This window comes from Loxodonta africana, chromosome 13 (assembly GCF_030014295.1).
Source record: "Loxodonta africana isolate mLoxAfr1 chromosome 13, mLoxAfr1.hap2, whole genome shotgun sequence".
Lineage (NCBI taxonomy): Eukaryota > Metazoa > Chordata > Mammalia > Proboscidea > Elephantidae > Loxodonta > Loxodonta africana.
In genome coordinates, this window is record NC_087354.1 from 30256319 (window position 1) to 30280190 (window position 23872).

The window sequence follows — 23872 nt, forward strand, 5'->3', positions numbered from 1 at the left end:
TGTCCATGTGATTTAGCAACACAGAGGACAAGGCCTTCCACAATCTGATCATCACCTACTTTTTCAAACTTCCCTTCTACTAATCTGATACATACACCCTATTCCAGAGCTCTTATGATAATATCACTCTCTCCCCAAGGGCATTTGGAAATGTATAAGGCAGGGCCCTAAAAAACCCTATCAAGTGGATTCTAACTCACAGCAACCCTATGAGTCTGAACCGACTCGACAGCAATAGGGTTTTTAGGGCCCTGCCCTTATACATCTACTGGCGTTTAAGAGGCCACGGATGCTAAATACCAGCAACCCCATGAAAAATTATACTGCCCAAAACACCAATAGTACCTCCAGAGATAGCCTTTGGCCAGCAAGAGGAGTTCATGCATAGTTCCAAATCCTCTGTGGCCCTCACCCCCAACATTCACACATACCTCACCCTCATACTTTAAGCCTTTGTTCCTGTTTCTTCTCCTAGAATTCTGATTTTGGAAATGGAAACTGGCAAATTCTATAATTATGTTATGGACTGAACCGTGTTCCCCAAAAATATGCACTGTAAATCCTAACTCCTATACCTATGGTTATAATCTCCTCTGGTAATGGGTTTTCTTTGTCATATCGAGAAACAGTATTATCGTAGGGTGTATCCTGAGTCAATCTCTTTTGGGACACAATAAACCCGAGAAAGTCAGAACTCATGTAAGGCAGAAACCTATCAGAGAAGGGAAACTCCTATTTTCTACTAATAGAGCAATAGAAAAGTGCTAAGACTGCACCCAGTCAAAGTCAGGAAACTTGCGAGACCTGGAAAAACAAGGCAGTTCCGTCAAGTTCCAGTTCTCACAGGCTTCCGTATAAAAGGAAGATTAAGCAAGGACACAGAGATGGAGGAATACAGATGCCAAGCCACATGAAGACCAAGGAACCAAAGAACAAGGACCTTCCTCCAGAGCCATCAGAGAGAGCACTTCCTCTAGACCTGGTGCCCTAAATTCAGCCTTAGTCTCCTAAACTATGAGAAAATAAATTTCTGTTCTGTTAACACCACCCACTTGTGCTATTTCTAAGAGCACTAGGTAACTAAGACACTATCATACTATGCATGCTTTAAAATCATCAAATTCTGTGGTTCAGCAGAAAGAACATGGGTTTTAAAGATGCAGGCAATTTAGCCTAAGTTTCAGTTTCTTCACCTTACACAGGGATATCATCTACCTTATAAAAGATTGCTGGGAACAAAGTACCTAGCGGAAATCTTGGCACTTGGCAGCTACTTAATCAACATTAATTTCCCATTCCATGACTACCCCGCCCCTTGATGATTTCTCTACTGGCCCTCGTTGATCTTCTAATGGCTAGTGGTTTCTTCCCCAGCTGTCTTGACATAGGGCAAACCACAGCTGTGATGCTTAGCCAGTCCTGCCTATGTTGTCACCCTCAGCACATCTCGAGGGCATCACACAGGCCACAGCACTCAGTCAGTGGGCTGCCTGCCGTGCTCCTGGATCTAGGACCCCAGACCCTCAGCCAAAAGCTGCACCATGGGCCACCATCTGCCCTGTCCACCTCCATATCACAGCCTAACACAGCCTAACAAAAACAAACAACAACCTATCACAGCCTAGCCTCAGCTATTTCTTCACAGTTCCATCCTTCTTTCTCTAACTCTAATCAAATATTAAATAAAAGAGCATGTGATTAGGTACTGTATTAGCCTGGACAAATAATTTATATACACTTTAGCTTTATGAAATGCAATATGCTGACAGGCAATATATGTGTGACTAAGTGCAATGCCTGTGATCACTTCTGTGAGGTGTGGTGCATGATCAGCGCTCCCTAATGACAACATTCTTACTGAATAATTAAATTCAAGTTACAGCACCTGTTCCAAAAATGTTGCTTTCTCCAAAAGACCAAGGAATGTCTCTTTGTGATCTTGTCTCTACGAGACTCATCTTTCTAGTTGAGGGCAGGAAATTTGTCTTTTATATCTTAGTATTCCCATGATATCTAGCACAATGTTCTCATAGTGAATGCTTAATCAATGTTTGTTATTTGTCTGATAATTAGAGGAAAAGACAAAAAAAAAAACACCAAAGTCAAGAGAGGCAAAGTAAGGACAGATGATTTGAGAAAGCTCTATTAAGGAGAGGCCTCTGTCTTCCAGAGATGCAAGTCAGTTGTTCTGTGAGGAAATTTTAATTTCTTAAGTCATATTGAATTCATCTGGGAAGTGTGTGAGATAGAAACACAAAATATTTTGTTAGAAAAACTGAAAAGCTGCTACACAAGATGCCTTCTCCTCAGATTCAACCATGTTTCTTTCTCGTAAGAACATTTTCTATTTTTCTGATATTAAAATTTCTAGAGTCCTTTCTGTAATGATGATACTGAAGCACAGTATCAGCTTTTCCTCTAAGAAAGGAAACGAAAAAACTGTGGCAGTCATCAGTAATATTAAAAAATAGTTCAGATTCTCCCCACTCTGGCACTTGGTAGGGCTGCACTTCCCTAGCCCCTACATTGCTTTGACCAATGAAATGTAAGCAGAATGGGGGATACCACTATAAGAGCCCAGGAAAAAGCACATGTCGAGGACGATTTCAGAGTGGATCCCTGAGGGACTACAGTGAGTGAAGACACCTTGCCAACCCACAGCTGCATGTAGCATGGGTGAGAAATAAACCTTGTTGTTGTAAGCCATTGGGATTTGGGAGCTATATATATAAAAAAATATATATACTACCTAACCTATGTTGACTCATGTGATGGTTAAGGCTGTATGTCACCTTGGCTGGGCCATGATTCTCAGTGGTTTGGCAGTTACGTAATGATGTACTTTGGCAATCATGTAATGATGTATCATCCTCCATGATATGATCTATGTGATCAGCCAATCAGTTTTAAGGCGGGTTTCCTTGGAGGTAGGGCCGACATCCAATACACATATGGGCATTCTGGCAAAGCTTGCTTGACTGCTCTGGATCCTGCATCTGGCTCGTCATCATCTGACCTCCAGTTCTTAGGACTCGAGCCAGCTGCCTGCTATCTTACCTGCCGATCTTGGGTTCATCAGCCCCTGCAGCTACATGAGTTAGAAGCCTCCAGCCTGATGCCTGACCCATGGACATGGGACTTACCAGCCTCTACAACCACACAAGCCATTTCCCTGAGATAAATCTCTCTCTGTGCTTCACTGGTTTTGCTTCTTTAGAAAACCCAGCCTAAGACAACTGATAACAGACATCAAGCCTGGCATAGGAAGGGTTCTCAGGGATCACACATTCTGCTTCATAACTTAGGCTGGGCCCCTCCTCCTCAGCAGCATGAGGGATAACAGCAAGAACAGTAGAATCTCAATTCAAGTCTGCTAGGACAGCTACAAATCAGTAACCAAAGTGATATACAACTTGTTTCATCTGTAACCCATCAAAGTAATGCCACTGGCAATAATTAGCTTTGCTTATGGATAACAATCTTGGCAAACACTAGGTTTTATTTAAGAGGCTGGACAGCAAACAGATAACTCTAATAGTCAATTTCGCTATTTTGTGTACAGTGTTATCCTAATGCCCTCAACCAGCAATAAGGAAAGATTAAACAAACCAAAATGGATCTCTGTAATTTGTAATTGGATGGCAGGCAATCAATAAAATTGTGCATTGGAGGCAAGGGAAAGCTCAATCAAGAAAACTCAGAGTGTGTACTGTGAAGTTTGGAGCCATCTTAGTGTAATGGTTAAGGTTGCACATCAATTTGGCTGGGCATGATTCTCAGGAGTTTGGCAGTTATGTAAGGGTAGAGTCATCTCCCATGATGTGATCAGCCAATCAGTTGTAAGGGCTGTTTCCTTGGTGGTATGACCTGCAGTCAATATATATATATACATTCTGACAAAGCTGGCTCTCTTGCTCTGGATCCCACATCATCCAGCTTGTCATCATCTGACCAGCGGTTCTTGGGACTTGAGCCAGCAGCCTGTTGCACCTCCTGCTGATCTTGGAATTCATTGGCCTCCACAGCCTGTGAGCCAGCAGCTTGCCATCTTACCTGCCGATCTTGGATTTGTCAGCTGCCGCAGCCCATGAGCCAGCAGCCTGCTATCTGACGTGTTGATCTTGGGTTCATCACCCCCTCCAGCTACATGAGTCAGAAAAAGCCTCCAGTCTGAAAACTGACCCACGGACTTGGGACTTGCCAGCTTCTACAACTGCATGAACCATTTCCTTGAGATAAATCTCTGTCTATATACACATATGAAACCCTGGTGGCATAGTGGTTAAGTGCTACGGCTGCTAACCAAAAGGTCCGCAGTTCGAATCTGCCAGGCGCTACTTGTAAACTCTATGGGGCAGTTCTACTCTGCCTTATAGGGTCGCTATGAGTCGCAATCGACTTGACAGCAGTGGGTTCGGTTCGGTATATATACGTACACATACGCTTCGCTGGCTTTGCTTCTCTAAAGAACGTAGCCCAAGACACTTAGCTTTCTTTCTTCCTTTTTTCTTTTTAAACTATAGAGATCTTAGAAATCTAAGAGAACATTATTGCTAGTATCCATCAGTTGTTCTAGGGGAATAAAATTCTGGCCTCTGAAAAATCTTCTGCCATAAAACTCTTAACCCTCGAGTATCAGCAGAAGGCTCAAGAGGCAATGGGACACAAAAAGCTGGCCTCAGCTCCCCTTTTCTCTCTTAGGCACATTTAAACAGAGAAACGGGGGGATCAGCGATGGTCAGATATGCCAACTAGCACCTTTCATAAGAACTGTAACTCAAATAGAGTCTGTCTTAGTCCTCAAGGCCAAAATACCTCCTCCTTCCTTTTCCTCCTCACCAAAAACCACACAAAATATTGTCCATCACTGCTTCCTCCTGGAGACTAGCAATCAGAGTATCCGTCTTATCCTCAGTAATGTGTGGAGGGCATTAATGAGCTTTGTTATCACGAGCTCTGTTCCTAGGAAGGACATATGACAAATCGTGTATTATTACCGTTTACAATCCTTTCACCTTAAGGCTCACCAATTCATTTCAATTTTGAACCTTCAGCATTTTGATTTCGGCAGCCTATACTTAGCATGGATTTAAAATTTCATACTATGAGGTTTTCTTGGGCTCAGCCCTGTCCAGAAGCATGTGTTCCAACTCTCCTGAGATAGATCATTGCAAAGTGAAATCTATAAAAAGGCTGGATAAACTCCCTTGATATAGTAATGAGCTCTAAGCGTGAGGACCAATTGAAAAGTCCAACTAAATTCCAAATCTAGTTTGCTGTTGAGACACTGGTGGATCAGAATATTAGGCCACTCACGTGGTTTTCTTTTAACAAACTTAATTCACTTTCATTAAGATCAACATCCAACTCAGTCATGACACTGAGTTGTATTTGGGCATTTCTGAAAGCAAAAGGAAACCAACTGTGCCAGGCAAGGTATCTCCAAATGGAACAGCCTGGAATGTTGAGGACTACCCCAGAGACTATGAAATCAGAACTTACTCCAGCCTGCAACAGGTTAAATCATAAACAACCTTATGAAGCTAGAGACCTGGGAACTCCTTAGTGATGCTCATCTAAAGACTACTCCACTGGGTAAAAGGTACTGCACAAGACAAGGGGAAACACAGAGATAAGGACGGTCTAATAAAGTAGGGAAAACATACAAGTTTATGTAAGCTAAGGTCACAGAAGGGTAGAAATGATACTATACATGGTCCATATTGTTTTGCAAGAAGTACAGTCAGAATGTTCCTTAGAAGCGAGGATGGTAAAGCTTTGCCTCATGTACTTTGGACATGTTATCAGGAAGAACATCATGCCTGGTAAGGTGGAAGGTCAGTGAAAAAGAAGATGCTTAATGAGATGGACTAACACAGTGGCTACAACGGGCTCAAACATAGCAACTACTGTGAGGATGGCGCAGGACTGTGCAATGTTTCGTTCTGTTACGCATAGGGTTCTATGAGTCGAAACCAACTCAATGGCACCTAACAACAGTACAACACGGTCCAAAGAGACCACAACAGGCTAGGGTGATGAGGAAAAGCTTTAGAGTGGTAGGATTTGAGCTGAACTTGAATGACGGGCAGGATTCAGTTATGAAGAGATGTGAAAAAGCAATTCAGAGGTGCTGTGGCAGGAATTACAAAATGAGTGAGACTGGTCTTCTCTGGCTGGCACAGAAGCTATCTGGCAAGAAAGTAATAGTAAATAAAGGGTAAAAGTTAGGATAGGGACAAACTGTGGAGAGCCTTGGATGCCTAGTCAAGGGGTCAAGTATTGACATGGGGAATCAGAAAAGGTCTATGATCAAGGAAGCAGCTAGTCTAAGGGGTGATTCAGGAAAATTAATCTAACTCCAGTGTGCGGGAACAACAAGAAGGAAGAGAGAAAAAGGTTAGAAAATAACCTTTTTCTAATAGGAGACAACTGAAATCAAGAGACATCATAACTAAAGGCAACGCTGGACTCATAGCTAGAACTGGGATTTAAAAAAAAGATACAAAGGACACTATTGGGACAACTGGGGAAGTATGAATGTGAACTATGTATTAGAGAATAGCACTTATCAACATTAAATTTCCCATTTATGCTAATTATGTTGCACACAATTAAAGAAATATGCACAACATATTATTTAAGAGAATGTCCTTGTTCTTAGGAGATGTCTACTTAAGTATTAGGGATGAAAAGTCATGATGTCTGCAATTAACTCTCAAATGGTCCAGGAAAAAAAAGTATATCTATATAGAGATATAAAATCAGGTATGCCAAATGTTAATAATTGGTGAATCTAAGAGATAGGGAGAGACGTTAAAGGAAGTAGCAACAGGTGTTAGTAATTGACTAGATACCAGGGGCAAGGAAGAAGGCCATAGAAGGAAATATAGAAAAAGAAAAAATAGACTTCAAAGAGACTAGATGAAGAATCAAGATTATGGTATACGGTAAGGGAGAGACATAGAAAGAGGATTTGACACAGAGAATGGTGGCAAGGCCAATGGAAAAGTGAAGGTGGAAGAAGAAATGCCTTTCGGGAGACACACGTTGAATCCAGGTCTGGATAAGAAGTGGCATGAAGCAATTAAGATGCTAGAATGACATTTAGGAAGAAATGTCTTTAGGTAGCTGGATATATACGAATAGGATTCAGGCCATAGATCAGAGTTAGAATCACCATTTGGAAATTACCTACCTAACTGATGGTTCAATTTAGAGAAACAGATGATATCTACAAGAGTAGTGTGAAATGAAAAGGAGAGAGGTGACAGACGACCAACAATACAACTTCCTGTGGGTGGGAAGGGCACAGGAGAAAAACCACAAGAGTTCTTTGTCACAGAAACAAAGGTGGGAAAGAGGATTAAGAAGGGATCGATCCACAGAATGACCAACAATATGAAATACTGCAGAAACAGTAAAGAAGGTAATGGCCGGAAAATCTGGAGGTTAGGAGACTATCAGTGAATTCTGTGTAGGAGTAAAAAGCAGGCTACAGGACTTGAGGAAGGGAACAGATGAAGTACAAACGAAAGACTGGGTGTAAATCACTCACTTATTCTAGAAGTTCACCTTGAGCAACTAGGGTCACATAACAATGTGTATATAAATTTTTGTATGAGAAACTAAGTTGAGCTGTAAACTTTCACTTAAAGCACAGTTTAAAAAAAAAAGTTTACCCTGAAGAATGGTGGAACCCCCAAGACTTAGATACCCCCTTAGATACCCCTCAAACTTCGAACTAAAATCACTCCCAGAGATTATACGATAGGCATACAAGGTTGTTTGTTAGGTGCTATCAGGTCAGTTCCGACTCATAGCAACCCTACATACAACAGAACGAAACACAAGACAGACCTATAAAATGAAAAATAACACAGGTGAGGAATGTATGCCTCAGAACAGTCAACTATACGAGACCTAACAGGCAGCATTTGCCCAAAAGCAAAGTTTGAAAGGAAGGTAGGGGCAGGAAAACTAGGCGAATGGACATAGGGAACCCAGGGAGGAAGAGCGGTGAATGCTGACACATTCAGGGGTTTGCAACCAATGTCATGAAACAAGCTGCATACAAATTGTTGATTGGGAAATTAACTTTCTCTGTAAACTTTCACCTAAACCACAATGAAATGTTAAAAAAAAAAAAAAAATGCACTCACTGCATTAGCCCAGAAAGTGCCATTTGAGAACTGTGATAGAGTTAACCAATACTGAACACCCTACTGGAAAATGACAAGAAAGTTCTCTAGATGACAATGCTAGCAACGATGCATCTAAAAACACCTAGCTCATGATGATGCAGCATTAATACAGGATCATGGCTTAGCAATAAGTAGAAGTTTCCTAAAAACCCTATCTCCCTTCAAGGATACATGGGTCACAGTGACAACCATCAGGTGAACAAAAGACTAGGACCAAGCAAACCTAAGATGTACACGTCCCCACCAGTGAACGGCACAGTGAACAATCAGATAAAATAAACTTAGCAGTCCACAGCCCCGTACTGGTTATTTTCCATGTTTAATTTAGCATGTGAGGACAAAGGCCATGTCACGGCTGTGCTAACAAAACAAATCCGAGAACACGTACTTTGGACCATTTTAACAGTCTACTTCCCTACAGAATATTGCCTGATATCAATTTATGTTACTGATGTCTTAGTATATTACTCTTTAGGAAAAAAATTAATTTTAATAGCTAATAAAAAGCACTTGTGTAATGACTACTCCAAAGCATCAGTCACTGAACTATGCCTAGGAAACTCATTTTATAATCAGCCTGAAACTATTTGTCTCATCTTTGACCTAGAAGCCAGTTATTCTAGTGGCATGACTGCCCTATGCCAAGAAGTCTGCCTATAAATAGATGAACCATGATACAGGTCCAGGAGTAATATTGTGCATGTTAAAACTGATAACAGATTTTACAAAAAACCATTAAACTTAAGTTACTAAATAGAATTGGTTCTCTGACTATTTACAGAGTCAAAAATGAAAAGAAAGAACATGAAGGTATAGAGGTGGCTAAAGAAGTCCTAGACTCTTAGTTTTCTGCTAACCCTAGTTTGGGAGAGAATATACCTTATCCATATGGAAGATCAAATCCAATTCACAAACATTTTCGAAACACTTATCCAGGGTCTCCACAAAAACCTAGGAAATAAAGAGAAACAGATAAAGAAAAGAAAGTGAAACATATTCACATCTTCATGGATGTCACATCTGAAAATGAAGAGGGCAAAACAGAAAAAGAAAATGAAGATGGCAATCATGATCATTTACCTTATAATAAATCTCCAAAAAAGTACCTTTTGTCTCCAATGATCACCCTATTTATCCCAATTTGTGATGACAAAGTTTCTAGGATAGGAAAGCCTAGATTTTAGTACAGCAATATAACCAGCAGATACATATGGCTTTCTTTCTTCTTTATAAGATGCTAGTTAACATAAAAATATTTAATATATGACTTTAATCCACTTCTAATTATAAATTCGACAGTGGCTTTTGAGAACTTTACAGAATTAAGAATGTATATGGAGACCCCTGAGGGAGCAGGAGATCAGTGGGATACAGACCCCAAATTATCATAAAAAGACCAAACTTAATGGTCTGACTGAGACTAGAGGAATCCCGGTGGCCATGGTCCCCAGACCTTCTGTGGGCACAGGACAGGAACCATCCCCGAAGACAACTCATCAGACATGAAAGGGACTGGTCAGCGGGTGGGAGAGAGACGCTGATGAAGAGTGAGCTAATTATATCAGGTGGACACTTGAGATTGTGTTGGCAACTCTTGTCTGGAGGGGGGATGGGAGGATACAGAGAGAGGGAAGCCAGCAAAATTGTCAAGAAAGGAGAGACTGAAAGGGCTGACTCAAGAGGGGGAGAGCAAGTGGGAGTAGGGAGTGAGATGTATGTAAACTTATATGTGACAGACTGATTGGATTTGTAAACGTTCACTTGAAGCTTAATAAAAGTTATAAAAAAAAAAAAGGAAAGGGAAGCAAGCAAAGACGGGGGACCTCATACCACCAAGAAAGGAGTGCTGGGAGCATAGCGAGTCCTTTGGACCCAGGGTCCCTGTGCAGAGAAGCTCCTAGTCCGGGGGAATGTTGATGAAAAGGCCAACAGAGAGAGAACAACTTCCCCTGGAGCTGACGCCCTGAATTTGGACTTTTAGCCTTCTTTACCATGAGGGAATAAATTTCTTTTTCAAAAGCCAAAAAAAAAGAATGTATATGGATGAAACAGAACCACCACAACAGAAATGAGAATGTTCACAAACTGTAAGCATGTAGGCAATGAGAACAAATTGTGTAGAAATTGTTGAATTGGAAACTAAGCTGTTGTGTAAACCTTCACTGAAAGCACAGTATTATTTAAAAACAAAAATGTATATGGATGAATAAATGGTTATAAATATCAGCGAATATATTGAAAGGAACTGCACCCAAGGGGGATGACTGACTCTACTAGGTATGCGAACCTATACTAAAACAAGAATACACAAGACAGCGTGAAACTAATGCAGAAAGAGACAGTGGAACAAAATGAAGAGTAACAACTCTGTCCAACTATGTATTTATTAAATGTTTATTCAACGAATGCTTAGTGAGCAATTACTACATGGTCTGTACCACTCTACCCTGGGGATACTATGGTGACCAAGTCATGCTCTCATCCTGCTTACATTCTGGGTATGAGAAGAACAAGGATGTAAAAATGGCGTGTGGGGACAGTGTCTGACCTCTTCCAACTTCACAAGGGGAAGGAGAATCAATATCAATAGCCCAAGCTGATTTCTATGAGTTGGAAGTCAGACACCTCCGCCTCCCACCCTTTTCATCAATTCTGACACTAACCAACCTTCCATGGTACTCTCTATGTCTCTGCTGAGTTCAATAATTCATTACAATGGCCACACAGAACTCATACAATATTCACAGTTACGGGGTTTATTAGGGCAGTAACAGGTTACAATTCAGATTCAGGGACACTCAGGTAAGTTGTTCTATCAGGACAGCCTCTCCTCAGTTGAACCTGTAGGCATGCTTCTCTCTGGCTCTGGGCCTCTGCCCTGCTCAGGAAAGTGTTACAAAGCTCTTTTAGCTCTGCTGTTAAGTGCCCTTAGGCACCCTACTCCAAGACAAGCCTTGGCCTGAAGGTGCTCAACTCTAGCTCCACCAAGTGCCCGGAGACCATCAGCAAGCCTCCTGCACAAAGGCATTCAGCTTTCTTGGTCTGTGAGCCAGGAAGCCCATCACACTGTCTCCTGCCTCACCACCACTTCTCTGCCTCCACTTCTCACCGTCTTCAGTGTTACAACTCTCTCGGGTCTCCAGAAGCTTCTTAGGTCCAACACTCCACTCCTGGCTCTTCTTTCTTGATGGTGGTGAGATCTCCTCCTCCTGCCTCTGGGATGGTTCATTTTAAGCCTATCAGGATGGCAAAACTGACCAATCCCTTTGTTAGGGTTCCACAGACCTTATTTGCATGGTCTCATCTTCACACAGGTGCCATGAGTTTTATTTGCATTATTAAAAAGCTATCCAATTCCCCTGTGTTGCATTCATCGTCAAAAAGAACATTTCAAGATCTGTCCTGAAGTACAACGCTGTCAGTGATAGGATAATACCCATACACCTACAAGGAAGACCAGTTAATATGACTATTATTCAAATTTATGCACCAACCACTAAGGTCAAAGATAAAGAAGTTGAAGATTTTTATCAGCTTCTGCAGTCTAAAATTGACTGAACATGCAATCAAGATGCATTGATTATTACTGGTGATTAGAACGCGAAAGTTGGAAACGAGAAGGATCAGTAGCTGGAAAATACGGCTTTGGTGATAGAAACAATGCTGGAGATCAAATGATAGACAGTTTGCAAGATCAATGACTCCTTTACTGCAAATACCTTTCTTCGCCAACACAACTGGCAACTATACACATAGACCTCACCAGATGGCATACACAGGAATCAAACTGACTACATCTGTGGAAACAGACGATAGAAAAGCTCAATATCATCAGTCAGAACAAGGCCAGGGGCTGACTGTGGAAGAGACCATCAATCACTCACATGCAAGTTCAAGTTGAAACTGATAGAAATCAGAGCAAGTCCACGAGAGCCAAAGTACAACCTTGAGTATATCCCACCTGAATTAAGAGACCATCTCAATAATAGATTTGACACGTTGAACACTAATGACCGAAGACCAGACGAGTTGTGGAATGACATCAAGGACATCATACATGAAGAAAGCAAGAGGTCACTGGAAAGACAGGAAAGAAAAAAAAAAGACCAAGATGGATGTCAGAGGAGACTCTGAAACTTGCTCTGGAGCGTTGAGCAGCTAAAGCAAAAGGAAGAATTGATGAAGTAAAAGAACTTGGCAGAAGATTTCAAAGGGTGGCTAGAGGAGACAAAGTGAAGTATTATAACGACATGTGCAAAGAGCTGGAGATAGAAAATCAAAAGGGAAGAACACGCTCAGTGTTTCTCAAGCTGAAAGAACTGAAGAAAAAATTCAAGCTTCGGGTTGCAATAGTGAAGGATTCTATGGGGAAAATATAAAAACAACACAGGAAGCATCAAAACAAGATGGAAAGATACACATAGTCATTATACCAAAAAGAATTAGTCGACACTCAACCATTTCAAGAGGCAGCATATGATCAGGAACTGGTGGTACTGAAGGAAGACGTCCAAACTGTACTGAAAAAAAAAAAAAAAAGGCACTGGAAAAAAAACAAGGCTCCAGGAACTGGTGGAATATCAATTGAGATGTTTCAACAAATGGATGCAGCACTGGAAGTGCTCACTCATCTATGCCAAGAAATATGGAAGACAGCTACCTGGCCAACCAACTGGAAGAGATCCATATTTATGCTTATTCCCAAGAAAGGTGATCCAACCAAATGCGGAAATTATCGAACAATATCAATAATATCACATACAAGCAAAATTTTGCTGAAGATCATTCAAAAGATGACTTGAAGCACTTACTGATGAAAATCAAAGACCACAGCCTTCAATATGGATTACACCTCAACATAAAGAAAACAAAAATCCTCACAACTGGACCAGTAAGCCAAATCATGACAAACAGAGAAAAAACTGAAGTTGTCAAGGATTTCATTTTACTTGGATCCACAATCAACACCCATGAAAGCAGCAGTCAAGAAATCAAAAGATGCATTGCATTGGGTAAATCTGCTACAAAGGGCCTCTTTAAAGTGTTGAAGAGCAAAGATGTCTCCTTGAAGACTAAGATGCACCTGACCCAAGCCATTGTGTTTTCAATTGCATCATATGCACGTGAAAGCTGGACAATGAATAAGGAAGACTGAAGAACTGACATCTTTGAACTGTGGTGTTGGCAAAGAATATTGAATATATCATGGACTGCCAAAAAACAAACAAATCTGTCTTCCAAGAAATACAACCAGAATGCTCCTTAGAAGCAAGGATGGCAAGACTGAGTCTTACATACTTTGGATATGTTGTCAGGAAGGATCAGTCCCTGGAGAAGGACATCACGCTTGGTAAAGTACAGGGTCAGTGGAAAAGAGGAAGACCGTCAACGAGATGGACTGACACAGTGGCTGCAACAATGGGCTCAAGCATAACAACTGTAAGGATGGCAAAGGAGCGGGCAATATTTCATTCTGTGCTACACAGGGTCACTATGAATCTGAATCAACTTGACAGCACCTAACAACAACATCCAATTCCCTTGGTGGGCCACAGTTACTTTATCTGTACAGTTCCACCCAAACACTTGGGTGGGAGTTACAAGACCATGGTGAGAAAGGCCATATAAAAGCGATCCGTCACATGGCAGAGGAAGCAGATAAAACAGATCTTCTCCACTCTCATAAGTGCTCCGAAGGAAGTAAACAGGATGATGTGATAGGGCTTACTCTAGATAGGGTGTCAGAAAAGTCTCACAGAGGATTAACATTTGAGCTGAGACCTGAAGGATGAAAAGAAGCCGGTCACTGGAAGAGCTGAAGAGTGAGGGAGCCTACTGAACAGAACAAGTGCAGAGGCTCTGAGACAAAAATATACCTGTGTTTGAGGCTGGAGTGACTGTGACTAGAGTATAATGAAGGCGAGAGTATATATGGTAAGGTCAGGGAGAGAGAGGAATGGACAGATCATATCGAGCCTTGTAGGCTGTGATAAGAAGTTTGGATTTTATCCTAAAACTTATTATACACTAAGGTTTCTTCACAAAGAGAAGTAAAAATGGATTATTTACATTTAACAGTTTTAAAAAATAAGTTAGTTTTTTCATTGCAACACTATTCACAATAACCAAAAGGTGGAAACAAAGGAAATGTTGATAAACAGATGAATAAATAAATAAAATGTGGTACATATACAACTGAATACTACTTAGCCATAAAGAGAAATGAAGTCTTGATACGTGCTACAACATGGATGAACCATGAAGACATTACGCTGAGTGAAATAAGTCAATCACAAAATGACAAGTATGGTATAATTTCACTTACATGAAATGATGAGAATAGGCAAATGTACAAAAACCAAAGTTTATTAGTGATTACCAGGAGTGAGAGGGAGGGGAAAAGGGGAGCATCGTTTGATATTGCTAAGCTGTACATCTGAAAAAGGTTGAATTGGTAAATGCTGTGTTGTATTTTTACAACAACAACAAAAAGCAGCTGCTGAGCCTGTTTACATACAACCAAACAGCTCACGGGATTTGTTTTCCTAGTTTGGAGATTTAGGGGTACGTTTTCACGGTACATCCCAGTCGATAATAGGGTTATTATTGTTTTCAGTTCTACCTCCTAGTTCAGTGAGGGGCACCTGGGTCTTAAAAGTTTGCAAGCGGCCATCCAAGGCACAACAATCGGTCTCTACTCACTTAGAGCAACAGACGAAGGAGGAGAAACAGAAACAGGAGGAGGAACTGGAATGTGTGGCTAATTGCCTTCGTGAACAACTGCTTCCTCTGCTGTGACAGAAGAGCTGGCTGGTGCCCGGATATCATTACAGAATGTTTTGATCAAAGATTCTATAGAAGAATCCTGATTGAAGTGTTGGTGGGTGGGGGATGTAGAGCAGGAAGTCAAATTCTCACGGACTGTAGATTTTCTGCAGCCATGGGGGCTTGATGAACCCTGAAACTACCGCCCTGAGATAATCTTTAAACATTACACCAAAACTATTCCCTGAAGTCATCTTTAAACCGAACAATGGTTTAGCTTGGTAAGTAAAATATGTCTGCCTTGAGCATTGTGCTCTTTTAAAGAAATATCTGTATGGGATTAAATTGACAACAACAACTGGAAAGGTTAGAAGAGAAGCTGAGGAGGCAGTGAGTTTACCTTAATGAAGGTGGAGTAACTTGGAAAAGAATATTAAGAACGTTTATACAACTTGAAGAATGTAATCAATGTAACTGAACTGTACATGCAGAAATTGTTGAATTGGTATATGTTTTGCTGTGTATATTAAAAAAAAGTTAGCTTTAAAACAAACTCCAGAATATACAGATGATTACTATTTCACTGATTTCAAGACATTGTGCTAACAAGGAAAAAAAATGCTGCCAATTATAATTGTAAAATGTCATCTATTATAATACACACCCTAATTTTAAAGTTGTTAAAGTATGAAAAAAATGTGTCTTAGAATAGATGAAATATGATATTATAAATCAGGATCTAAATGTCACTGGACAATTGGTTAAACTGCATTACAGAAGGTTTACATGACAAAGAACATTGTAAATCCACACACTGTAAACAGGCGTGATTAATAAAAATTAAAATATAGATATTTTTGAGGCACTGTTCTACCTCAGGAAACCCTGGTGACGTAGTGGTTAAGTACTAGGGCTGCTAACCAAAAGGTCAGCAGTTCAAATCCACCAGGTGCCCCCAGGAAACTCTATAGGGGCAGTTCTACTCTGTCCTATAGGGTCGTTATAAGTCAGAATTGACAGAAACAGCTTTTTACAGGTTCTACCTCTAAAATGAGCAGAAATTTAAAATGACATATTTCAATGTTGGAGCTAGGAGGAAATAAACTCATATAGTGCTAGAGGCATTAAATTAATATAGCCTTTCTGACTTACCTACCTAGAAGCATGCATCATAATCATATTCATTCCCTTTGACCCAGGAATTCTGTTATCAGCAGAAACAAAAGGAACATGGAAACAATCAAAGCACTCAGTACCTGTTCTCGTATGTGGTCTGCTGCCTGGGTCAGCTAACACTCATCTTACCCACACTGAAATGTTCTGCTTTGACCTACTCTTGAAGGAGAGAGGTAGGTCAAAGTGAGCTTACAGGGAGGAAATGTGGAACAGCCCATTCCACTGTCCGTGGTCCTGCTAGACAGCCAGAGCCTGATGCTCTCATTGTGAGAAGTTCTAGGTTTCCCAGGACTCACTCACAGGACCTTTGCGTTTGACATGTCTCATAAACTCTGAGAGACACTGAAGCCTGACTGTGACCCAGAGACTCTGTTCAGCTTATCTTCTCTCGAAAGCTTTCATCTAAAAGTGACAATATTGCCCTAACACAGCTGAGTTTGTGCCTATAATTCAGTTTTTTGAAACTAAGCAAAATATCATTCAGGGATATACATGTGGTAAAAGTAAAGAAAAGCAAAGGAATAATCGACCCAAAAGTCGGAGAAGGGATGAATTAAGAGAGCAAGATGGAACTGAGGAGAAGTATACAGGGGCTTCTAAGGTACTAGTAATGTTCTGTTTCTTAACCCAAATGATAGGTACATGGGTGTTCATTATACTAGCATCCTTGAAACTGTGTACACATCATCTTGGATATTTTTCTGTGTATACATTTCACAATAAAATAATTTTTAAAAATAACTGCAATAATCTTGCTGGGATTTTCACTGAGTTTTCCCTAATTACCTGGAGAGTAAACAAAAAAAAACCAAAAAACTGAACTTGTTGCCGTTGAGTCGATTCCAACTCATAGTGTCCCTATAGGACAGGGTAGAACTGCCCCATAGAGTTTCCAAGGAGCAGCTGGTGGATTTGAACTGCTGACCTTCTGGTTAGCAGCCATAGCTCTTAAGCCCTGAGGTATACTGGAGGGTACTGACATTTTTGAGTTCTCTCAACAGGAAGAGGGTATGTTTAATTAATTTATTTTGCTCTTTTTTCATATTTTCAGCAGTGTCTTAAAGTTTTCTTCATATAAATCTTGCACATTTTTACATTTATTCCTGGGTATCTTAAGGGCCTTTTTGCTACTCTGAATAAGCCCCTTTTAATATTACATTTTTTAGTGTATTATTGCTAAGGGAAAGCTATCAGTTTTTATATTTTAAACCTGTGTTCAACTAACTTACTTAATTCTATTACTAGTTCTAATTGTTTTTCAGTTGATATTTTGGATTTTCTAGGTAATCATTTCATCTGCAACTATTACAACCCCTATATTGTCCTTTTTTTCCCCAAAATACCCTTTTGCATTCTTGGCCCTTAATTTTTATGGATACATTTTCCCTGTACTAAGTTCTGTAAGATATCTGGATGAATTTATACTTGGTTTCCCATTTGATTTATTGATTATTATCTTTGGGACTACTGTCAAGAAAGGAAAGTCTTATACCTCCATTTGTTCCAAGTATTCCTTTGTTTTTTTTTTTAATATTTTATAATTTTATTGGAATCAGTGTCAAGTATTATAGCAAGTTGATTTCCAAACATTAAATATCCTTTGTCACTACTGCAAATGAGATTTAATTACAAAATTTCTAGCTGCTTTCACAAAGAGGAAATTCAGGATTGATGAATGTATCTCACATTCTGCCATTTTGTTCATCATTCATAACTTGTAATAAATTTTACCTCTTTATTTATTTTTTTTAAAGGATTTTTCTAGGTATATAATCAGGTCATCTTACAAACACTGATAACTTATGTTTTCCTTTACTATGTTACATCCTCATTTCTTTATCACTTATTGCAACTGTTTATTAAAATTAAATAGTAAGAGCCGCCCTTGTTTTTATGAATGTCTCTCGATTTCTCCCCCGAGCTAACAATGGTTTTTGGTTTTAAAACTAAAATTGGTTGCTTCCAGGAAAGTAAGTGGCTGAGGGAGAGAGGAAAAAGGCTATTTTTCACCGTATATGCTTTGTGTGCCTTCTGAATTTTGAACCATATAAACTTATTATCTGTTCAAAATACCAAGAGTTTACATTGATCACTCTCTCAGCATCTACTGATACAGTTATATTAGTTTCCACTATTTTTTTCTTACTGCTATAATAGACTCTAAGAATTTTTCTTTGTTAAATGGACTCGCACTCTTGGGATAAATTCTATTCTTGATAAAGAATTTTAGGGCTAGGAAAAAGACCATCTAGAATCTTCATAGATCAAAACAAACGAATATACAAAAGCCAAAACATTAAAAACAAGAGAAAGTTGCTGTGGAGTCAATTCCGCCGCATGGCGACTCCATGTGCGCAGAGAACAGCGCTCCGCCGGGTTTTCAAGGCTGTGGCCTTTCAGGGGCAGATCACCAGACCTTTCTTCCGAAATACCTCTGGGTGAGTTTGAACCACCAACCTTTCAGTTCCTAGTCAAGTGCTTAGCCATTGTTGCCACTCAGGGACACAAAAACCAAAATATAGAACAAACAAATAAAAACCCTTGAGGCCAGCAAAACTTAAAATGTTTTCAGGCCATACTGCTTGTTAACTGAAGATGTAAATCAAAAGCCAGGTCTCTTGACCCGTCAGGTCAACTGGCTGTCGGCTAAGATTTTTTCTAGTAATTTTACACCAATACTAAAATGCAACATTTGAGTACCGTTTTCTTTAGAGTATTCCTGTACAGCTTTTGGATCACAACCAACTTACTTCGTAGAATACATTTAAGTAGTAGTATTTTTTCTTTCTAACTTTAAAAATAACTTACGTAAATAGAAGCTTTATTATACTTTCACTTTTTTTTAATTCTACTCTGAGTCCACCGCAGCCCTGGTGGTGCAGTGGTTAAGACCAAAATGTTGGCAGTTCGAATCCATCAGCCACTCCCTGGAAACCCTATGGACCAGTTCTACCCTGTCATATACAGTCCCTATGATTCGGAATTGGCTGGACCGCAACGGGTTTGGTTTTGATTTGGTGAGTCTGTTAGGAAGTCAGCTGTGTTTTTTTTTTCTTCCTTATTTCATCCTAATTACTTGTTTTTTGTTGACCTACTTTGGGTATCTACCTTTTGTAGTCAACTATTTCAAATACACTGGTAATCTAACTATGCATTATTATCATTGTTGCCGGTTGCTAGGGAGTCAGCTCCACCTCATGGCGACTACTTATAGCAGGACGAAACGTTGCCCCATCCTGTGCCATCCTCATGATTGTTGGCATGTCTGAGTCCACTGTTGTGGCTATTGTGCCAATCCATCTCACTGAAGGTCTCCCTTGTTTTCTCTGACTCTCTACTAAACATATCCTTTTCTAGCAATCGATCCTTCCTGATGACATGTCCAAAGCCGATGTATGCATTCTCCTATAAACATTCTAATGTTTTCTACTTCTTTTATTCTCTTCATATTAATGAGGTCAACTATTTATTGATTTTATTGTCTTTTCAAAGATCAAACCTTTTAGTTCCTATTACCTTCATATTTTATTTATCTGCATCCCCAAATCCAACGCACACTAAATATTTAATAAATGTCCAGTAAATTATAGTTATATTTCTTTCTTTTTTCTAATTAATATAGGTCTGTGAAGTCTATCTTCCTCTAATAGCTGTATTCTAATTTATTGTTGTTGATTCGTGACTTATGTGTTACAGAATAGAATTGCCCCATAGGGTTTGCTTGACTATAATCTTTACGGAAGCAGATCACCAGGCCTACTTCTTCCGTGGTGCTGCTGGGTGGGTTTGAACCACTAACCTTTTGGTTACTGGTCAAGTACAAATCATCTGTGCCACCCAGGGGCCTGTCCAATTTTTAGTTATAGCCATATTTCCTTTATTTTTAAATATATTTTTATTACGGGCATATTTTTACAGCAAGAAAATCAAAGAAGATAGCCTTTGGCATGGGTTACACCTCAACATAAAGAAAACAAAAATCCTCACTACTGGACCAATAAGCAACATCATGACAAACAGATAAAATATTGAAAATGTCAAGGATTTCATTTTACTTGGATTTACAATCAATGCCCATGGAAGCAGCAGTCAAGAAATCAAACGGTGTATTGCATTAGGCAAATCTGCTGGAAAAGACCTCTTTAGAGGATTAAAAAGCAAAGATGTCATTTTGAGGACTAAGGTGTACCTGGCCCAAGCCACAGTATTTTCAATAGCTTCGTATGCATTCAAAAGCTGGATAATGACTAAGGAAGACCAAAGAAGAATTGATGCCTTTGAAATACATTGTTGGTGTAGAATACTGAATATACCATGGACTGCCAGAAGAATGAACAAATCTGTCTCGGAAGAAGTATAGCCAGAGTGCTCTTCGTCTCATATACTTTGGACATGTTACCAGGAGGGACAAGTCCCTGGAGAAGTATATCATGCTTAGTAAAGCAGAGGGCCAGCAAAAAAGAGGAAAACCCTACGAGATGGATCAACAAAGTGGCTGCAACAATGGCTCAAGCATCGCAACGATTATGAGGATGGCACAGGAATGGGCAGTGTTTTGTTCCGTTGGAGATAGTATTGCTATGAGTCGGAACTGGATGGACAGCATCTAAAAACAACATAGTTTCCAATACCACAAATACATTGTCATATTTGAATTCTATAACCTTATTGGCTTTAATTTCAGAGGGTGGATTCATGACTCAAACCCAGGTTTTCTGATTCTAGGTTTTGATTCTATTACACTACACTGACTCTCAATGTCCAATCTGACCCAGGTCTTAAGAAAGTATTTTTAAATTAGAGATGAACCTTTCTTAGATGTTTTCATTACTCGTTTATGTATTATAATTGAGTATGATGTATGAAAATTTTAAATCCTTTTCTGAATATGAATGGGTATAAACACACATAAAATAAACAAAATTTAAAAGTTGCTATGTCTGAGCAGAACATCAGTTTTTATAAAAGATTCTAGTGTATCTGAAACAAAAATATATACTCAAAACTTCCATTTATTTGCCCCTAGGTATGTTAAATTTAGCTTTTTTAATTTTATCTTAACAAAACAAATATAGTTGTAAGCATTTCAAGTTTATATGTTGTAGCTAGAGAGCTCCCTTTTCCATAATTGTTGTTAATTGAGTATTCAATGTTCCCTCCCATTGTGTGGCTTATTCAAGTCACTTCAAAGACATCCTTCTGGAATCTCATGCAAAAAACGATGGAACTGTACTAGATTTATGGTTCCCAAGCTATGGTCCCTACACATCTCAGGTTCCATGAAGGAAATGAGAAGACTCTGTAAGCAAATCCTAATTTTCAAAAAGCCTAACAGAAATCATGTTTACTTACATTAAGATTGCCAAGTTTCTTCCCTTTAGGCTAGAATTACAAGTGAAAAAATGAAGTATAAGTTTTTAAAAGTCATTTAATTTGATAGCTGAACACACTTCCAAAACATGAAAACCAATGGCAGTGAGAGAGCTGGGTAGAAACCAATGAACTCAAAAGCGAAGTTTTTGAGTGTTGCTCAGGAGCCTTCTCAGAGCACCACCTGGTGGACATCTGGCAACTTTTACCAATATCAATAAAGAGACTGACAATCGGGGCCAAAGGCTGGGTACTCGAAAATCCAGTGCAAACTTTCCTTTCATTGTTAGCCAATTACACATACCTGGATGAGGTCCAAGATCCCAAGTTCACTCTCTGATGAATCCACACAAAATACGAAGTAGAGGGTCGCATAGTGCCGGTAAATTAGTTTATAGTCAGAGCCACCAATCAAACTGTGGAAGATGGGAAACCTTTAAATAAATGCCTTCATCTTAATTAAACTTACAAAAAGGAGACTCTGTGCTAACAAATGAGAAAGAACTCATCAGAAAGGGAGAAAACAGGCCAAACAACAGAAACAGGAGATTTCTACCAGGTGAACAGCAGCCAAGTTTGGCAGAGGTGCCTAAAGGCACTTTACCTCAACTTTCCCCCTGCCCATCTGCCCAGGGACCAAACACCTAAATGAGTAATATCTGAAGCGCAATAACAGCTTCCAAAATGGAATTGGGTCTCTCCCTGAGCATATCATATTAAGACCAGCACAAGTCGCATCAAGTACATACCTGAAGCAATGATGATGGCCACCCAAAAGTGGACCTAAGGGGAGAAAACTGAAGCTGATGGCTTACCTTCCACCCTCCAAGAAGTTACAGATGTTGTCATCCCGCTTGAGGACTAGATGGAAAGTCTCTCGAACAATCTGCTGTTGAATTTCTTCTGGCTATGGAACAAAAAAGTGAAGTTAATCAGCGGGCAAGTCTGAAAAACTACATCCCCTCAATGGGGATGGACAGGGAGAGAAGTGCTCCTGAGCTGAGAATGATTTGAAGGTTTAGTGCCAGTTTCCAGAAAACATAAAAAAGACAAGTGGAGAGAAAATAAAGAGCATATATGGGGAAAATGGATGACAAGGCTGTGCTATATGAATTAAAACAGTATATTTACCTATAGATTCTGGCCGCTAACCATTACCATCCTGATAGGTAAGCTGATATTTCTTTATAGCTAACAAGCAAGGAAAGAAGAACTAATAAACTCTTATACAAGGTCAAAGAATAACTGGCCCTGAAATACTGTCTTCCCCTGGAAAACATCTAAGCCAGGTAAATTACACATGTCAAAAGGCCTGACACTTTAAGGAAGTCAAGGTGTAATCATGTACATGTTTTCAAAACTGGAATTCCCATCTTTTGTACTAGTAATATAGGTACTACATATAAGATACTGTTACTCACCAACAAAGTATTAACAGAGAAAAAAGGAAAAAGTTCTATTTACACATTAGAATTTTCAGCAATTACAGTGCTACAAATTTCTTTTTCACTTACTATATATATGAGAAAGCCCAACTATGATGGGATTTCTTAATAGCTCATATTTAATTCCTATCTGAGGTTCATAGTAAGTATGGTAAAAGAGGATGATGGGAAGGAGAAAAACAGTCATTAAGACAGAAATTAAAAGTTCTAGATCAGTGCTTCTCAAACTTTAACGTGCATTGAATCCCCTGGGAATCCTGTTAAAGCGCAGATTCTGATTTAGTAGGTCTGGGGTAAGGTCTGAGACTGCACTTCTAACAAACTCCCAGGTGAAACCAAATGTTGCTGTCTGCGGACCACACTTTGAGTAGCAAAGCTGAAGAAAACCTTCAGATTAGATTTGCCAGAAGAGTCAGTAAATAGATTCAAGCAATTCAATTCAATCCCATCCTTCTTACAGCACCAAATTTACATCTGAAATGGTTAGTTACTTAAAAAGAACTAGACAGGGGGAAATACAGGGAAATTGTCATTGCGGAAAAATTATTTTCATAACTGAACATGAGTATACAGTGGCTCTTAGTATTTACTGAACGAATGGATAAAAACTTTCTAATCACTGGCCACTCTAAATTCATATAAATTACTATTTCCCTAGTGTCCACACAAAGCTCACAGACACCAGAACGCTATAAAGGACTGACTCTGTGTACTCCGAAATACAAAACATGCCAAGCATCAGCACTTTTTTAAATTGGCAAAAACATCTTTTGAACTAAGGCCTTTTATCTGACTGCAGGAAGTAGTGGCAGCAGTCTGCGGACAAGTGGTATGCAACGGTGAGGCTGCCTAACTTCTCATTCGGTGAAATGGGAAACTACCAACTGCTTATATTCCTTAGTTATTTTAATA

The 23872-nt window shown here is 39.6% G+C and overlaps 1 protein-coding gene across 2 annotated transcripts in view; it reads right to left on the reverse strand.

The window, feature by feature from the left end:
- Nucleotides 1-23872, reverse strand: part of AP3S2 (adaptor related protein complex 3 subunit sigma 2) — a 55411-nt gene that overhangs the window by 28443 nt on the left and 3096 nt on the right. The window contains exons 2-4 of one of the 2 annotated variants that reach the window (XM_003413888.4): nt 22331-22422; nt 21820-21931; nt 9084-9155 (exon numbers count right to left, since the gene is read on the reverse strand). In XM_003413888.4, coding sequence (XP_003413936.1) covers nt 9084-9155; nt 21820-21931; nt 22331-22422 — 276 coding nt within the window. The remainder of the gene's footprint in view (nt 1-9083; nt 9156-21819; nt 21932-22330; nt 22423-23872) is intronic. The other variant, XM_010593827.3, reaches the window with a different exon arrangement.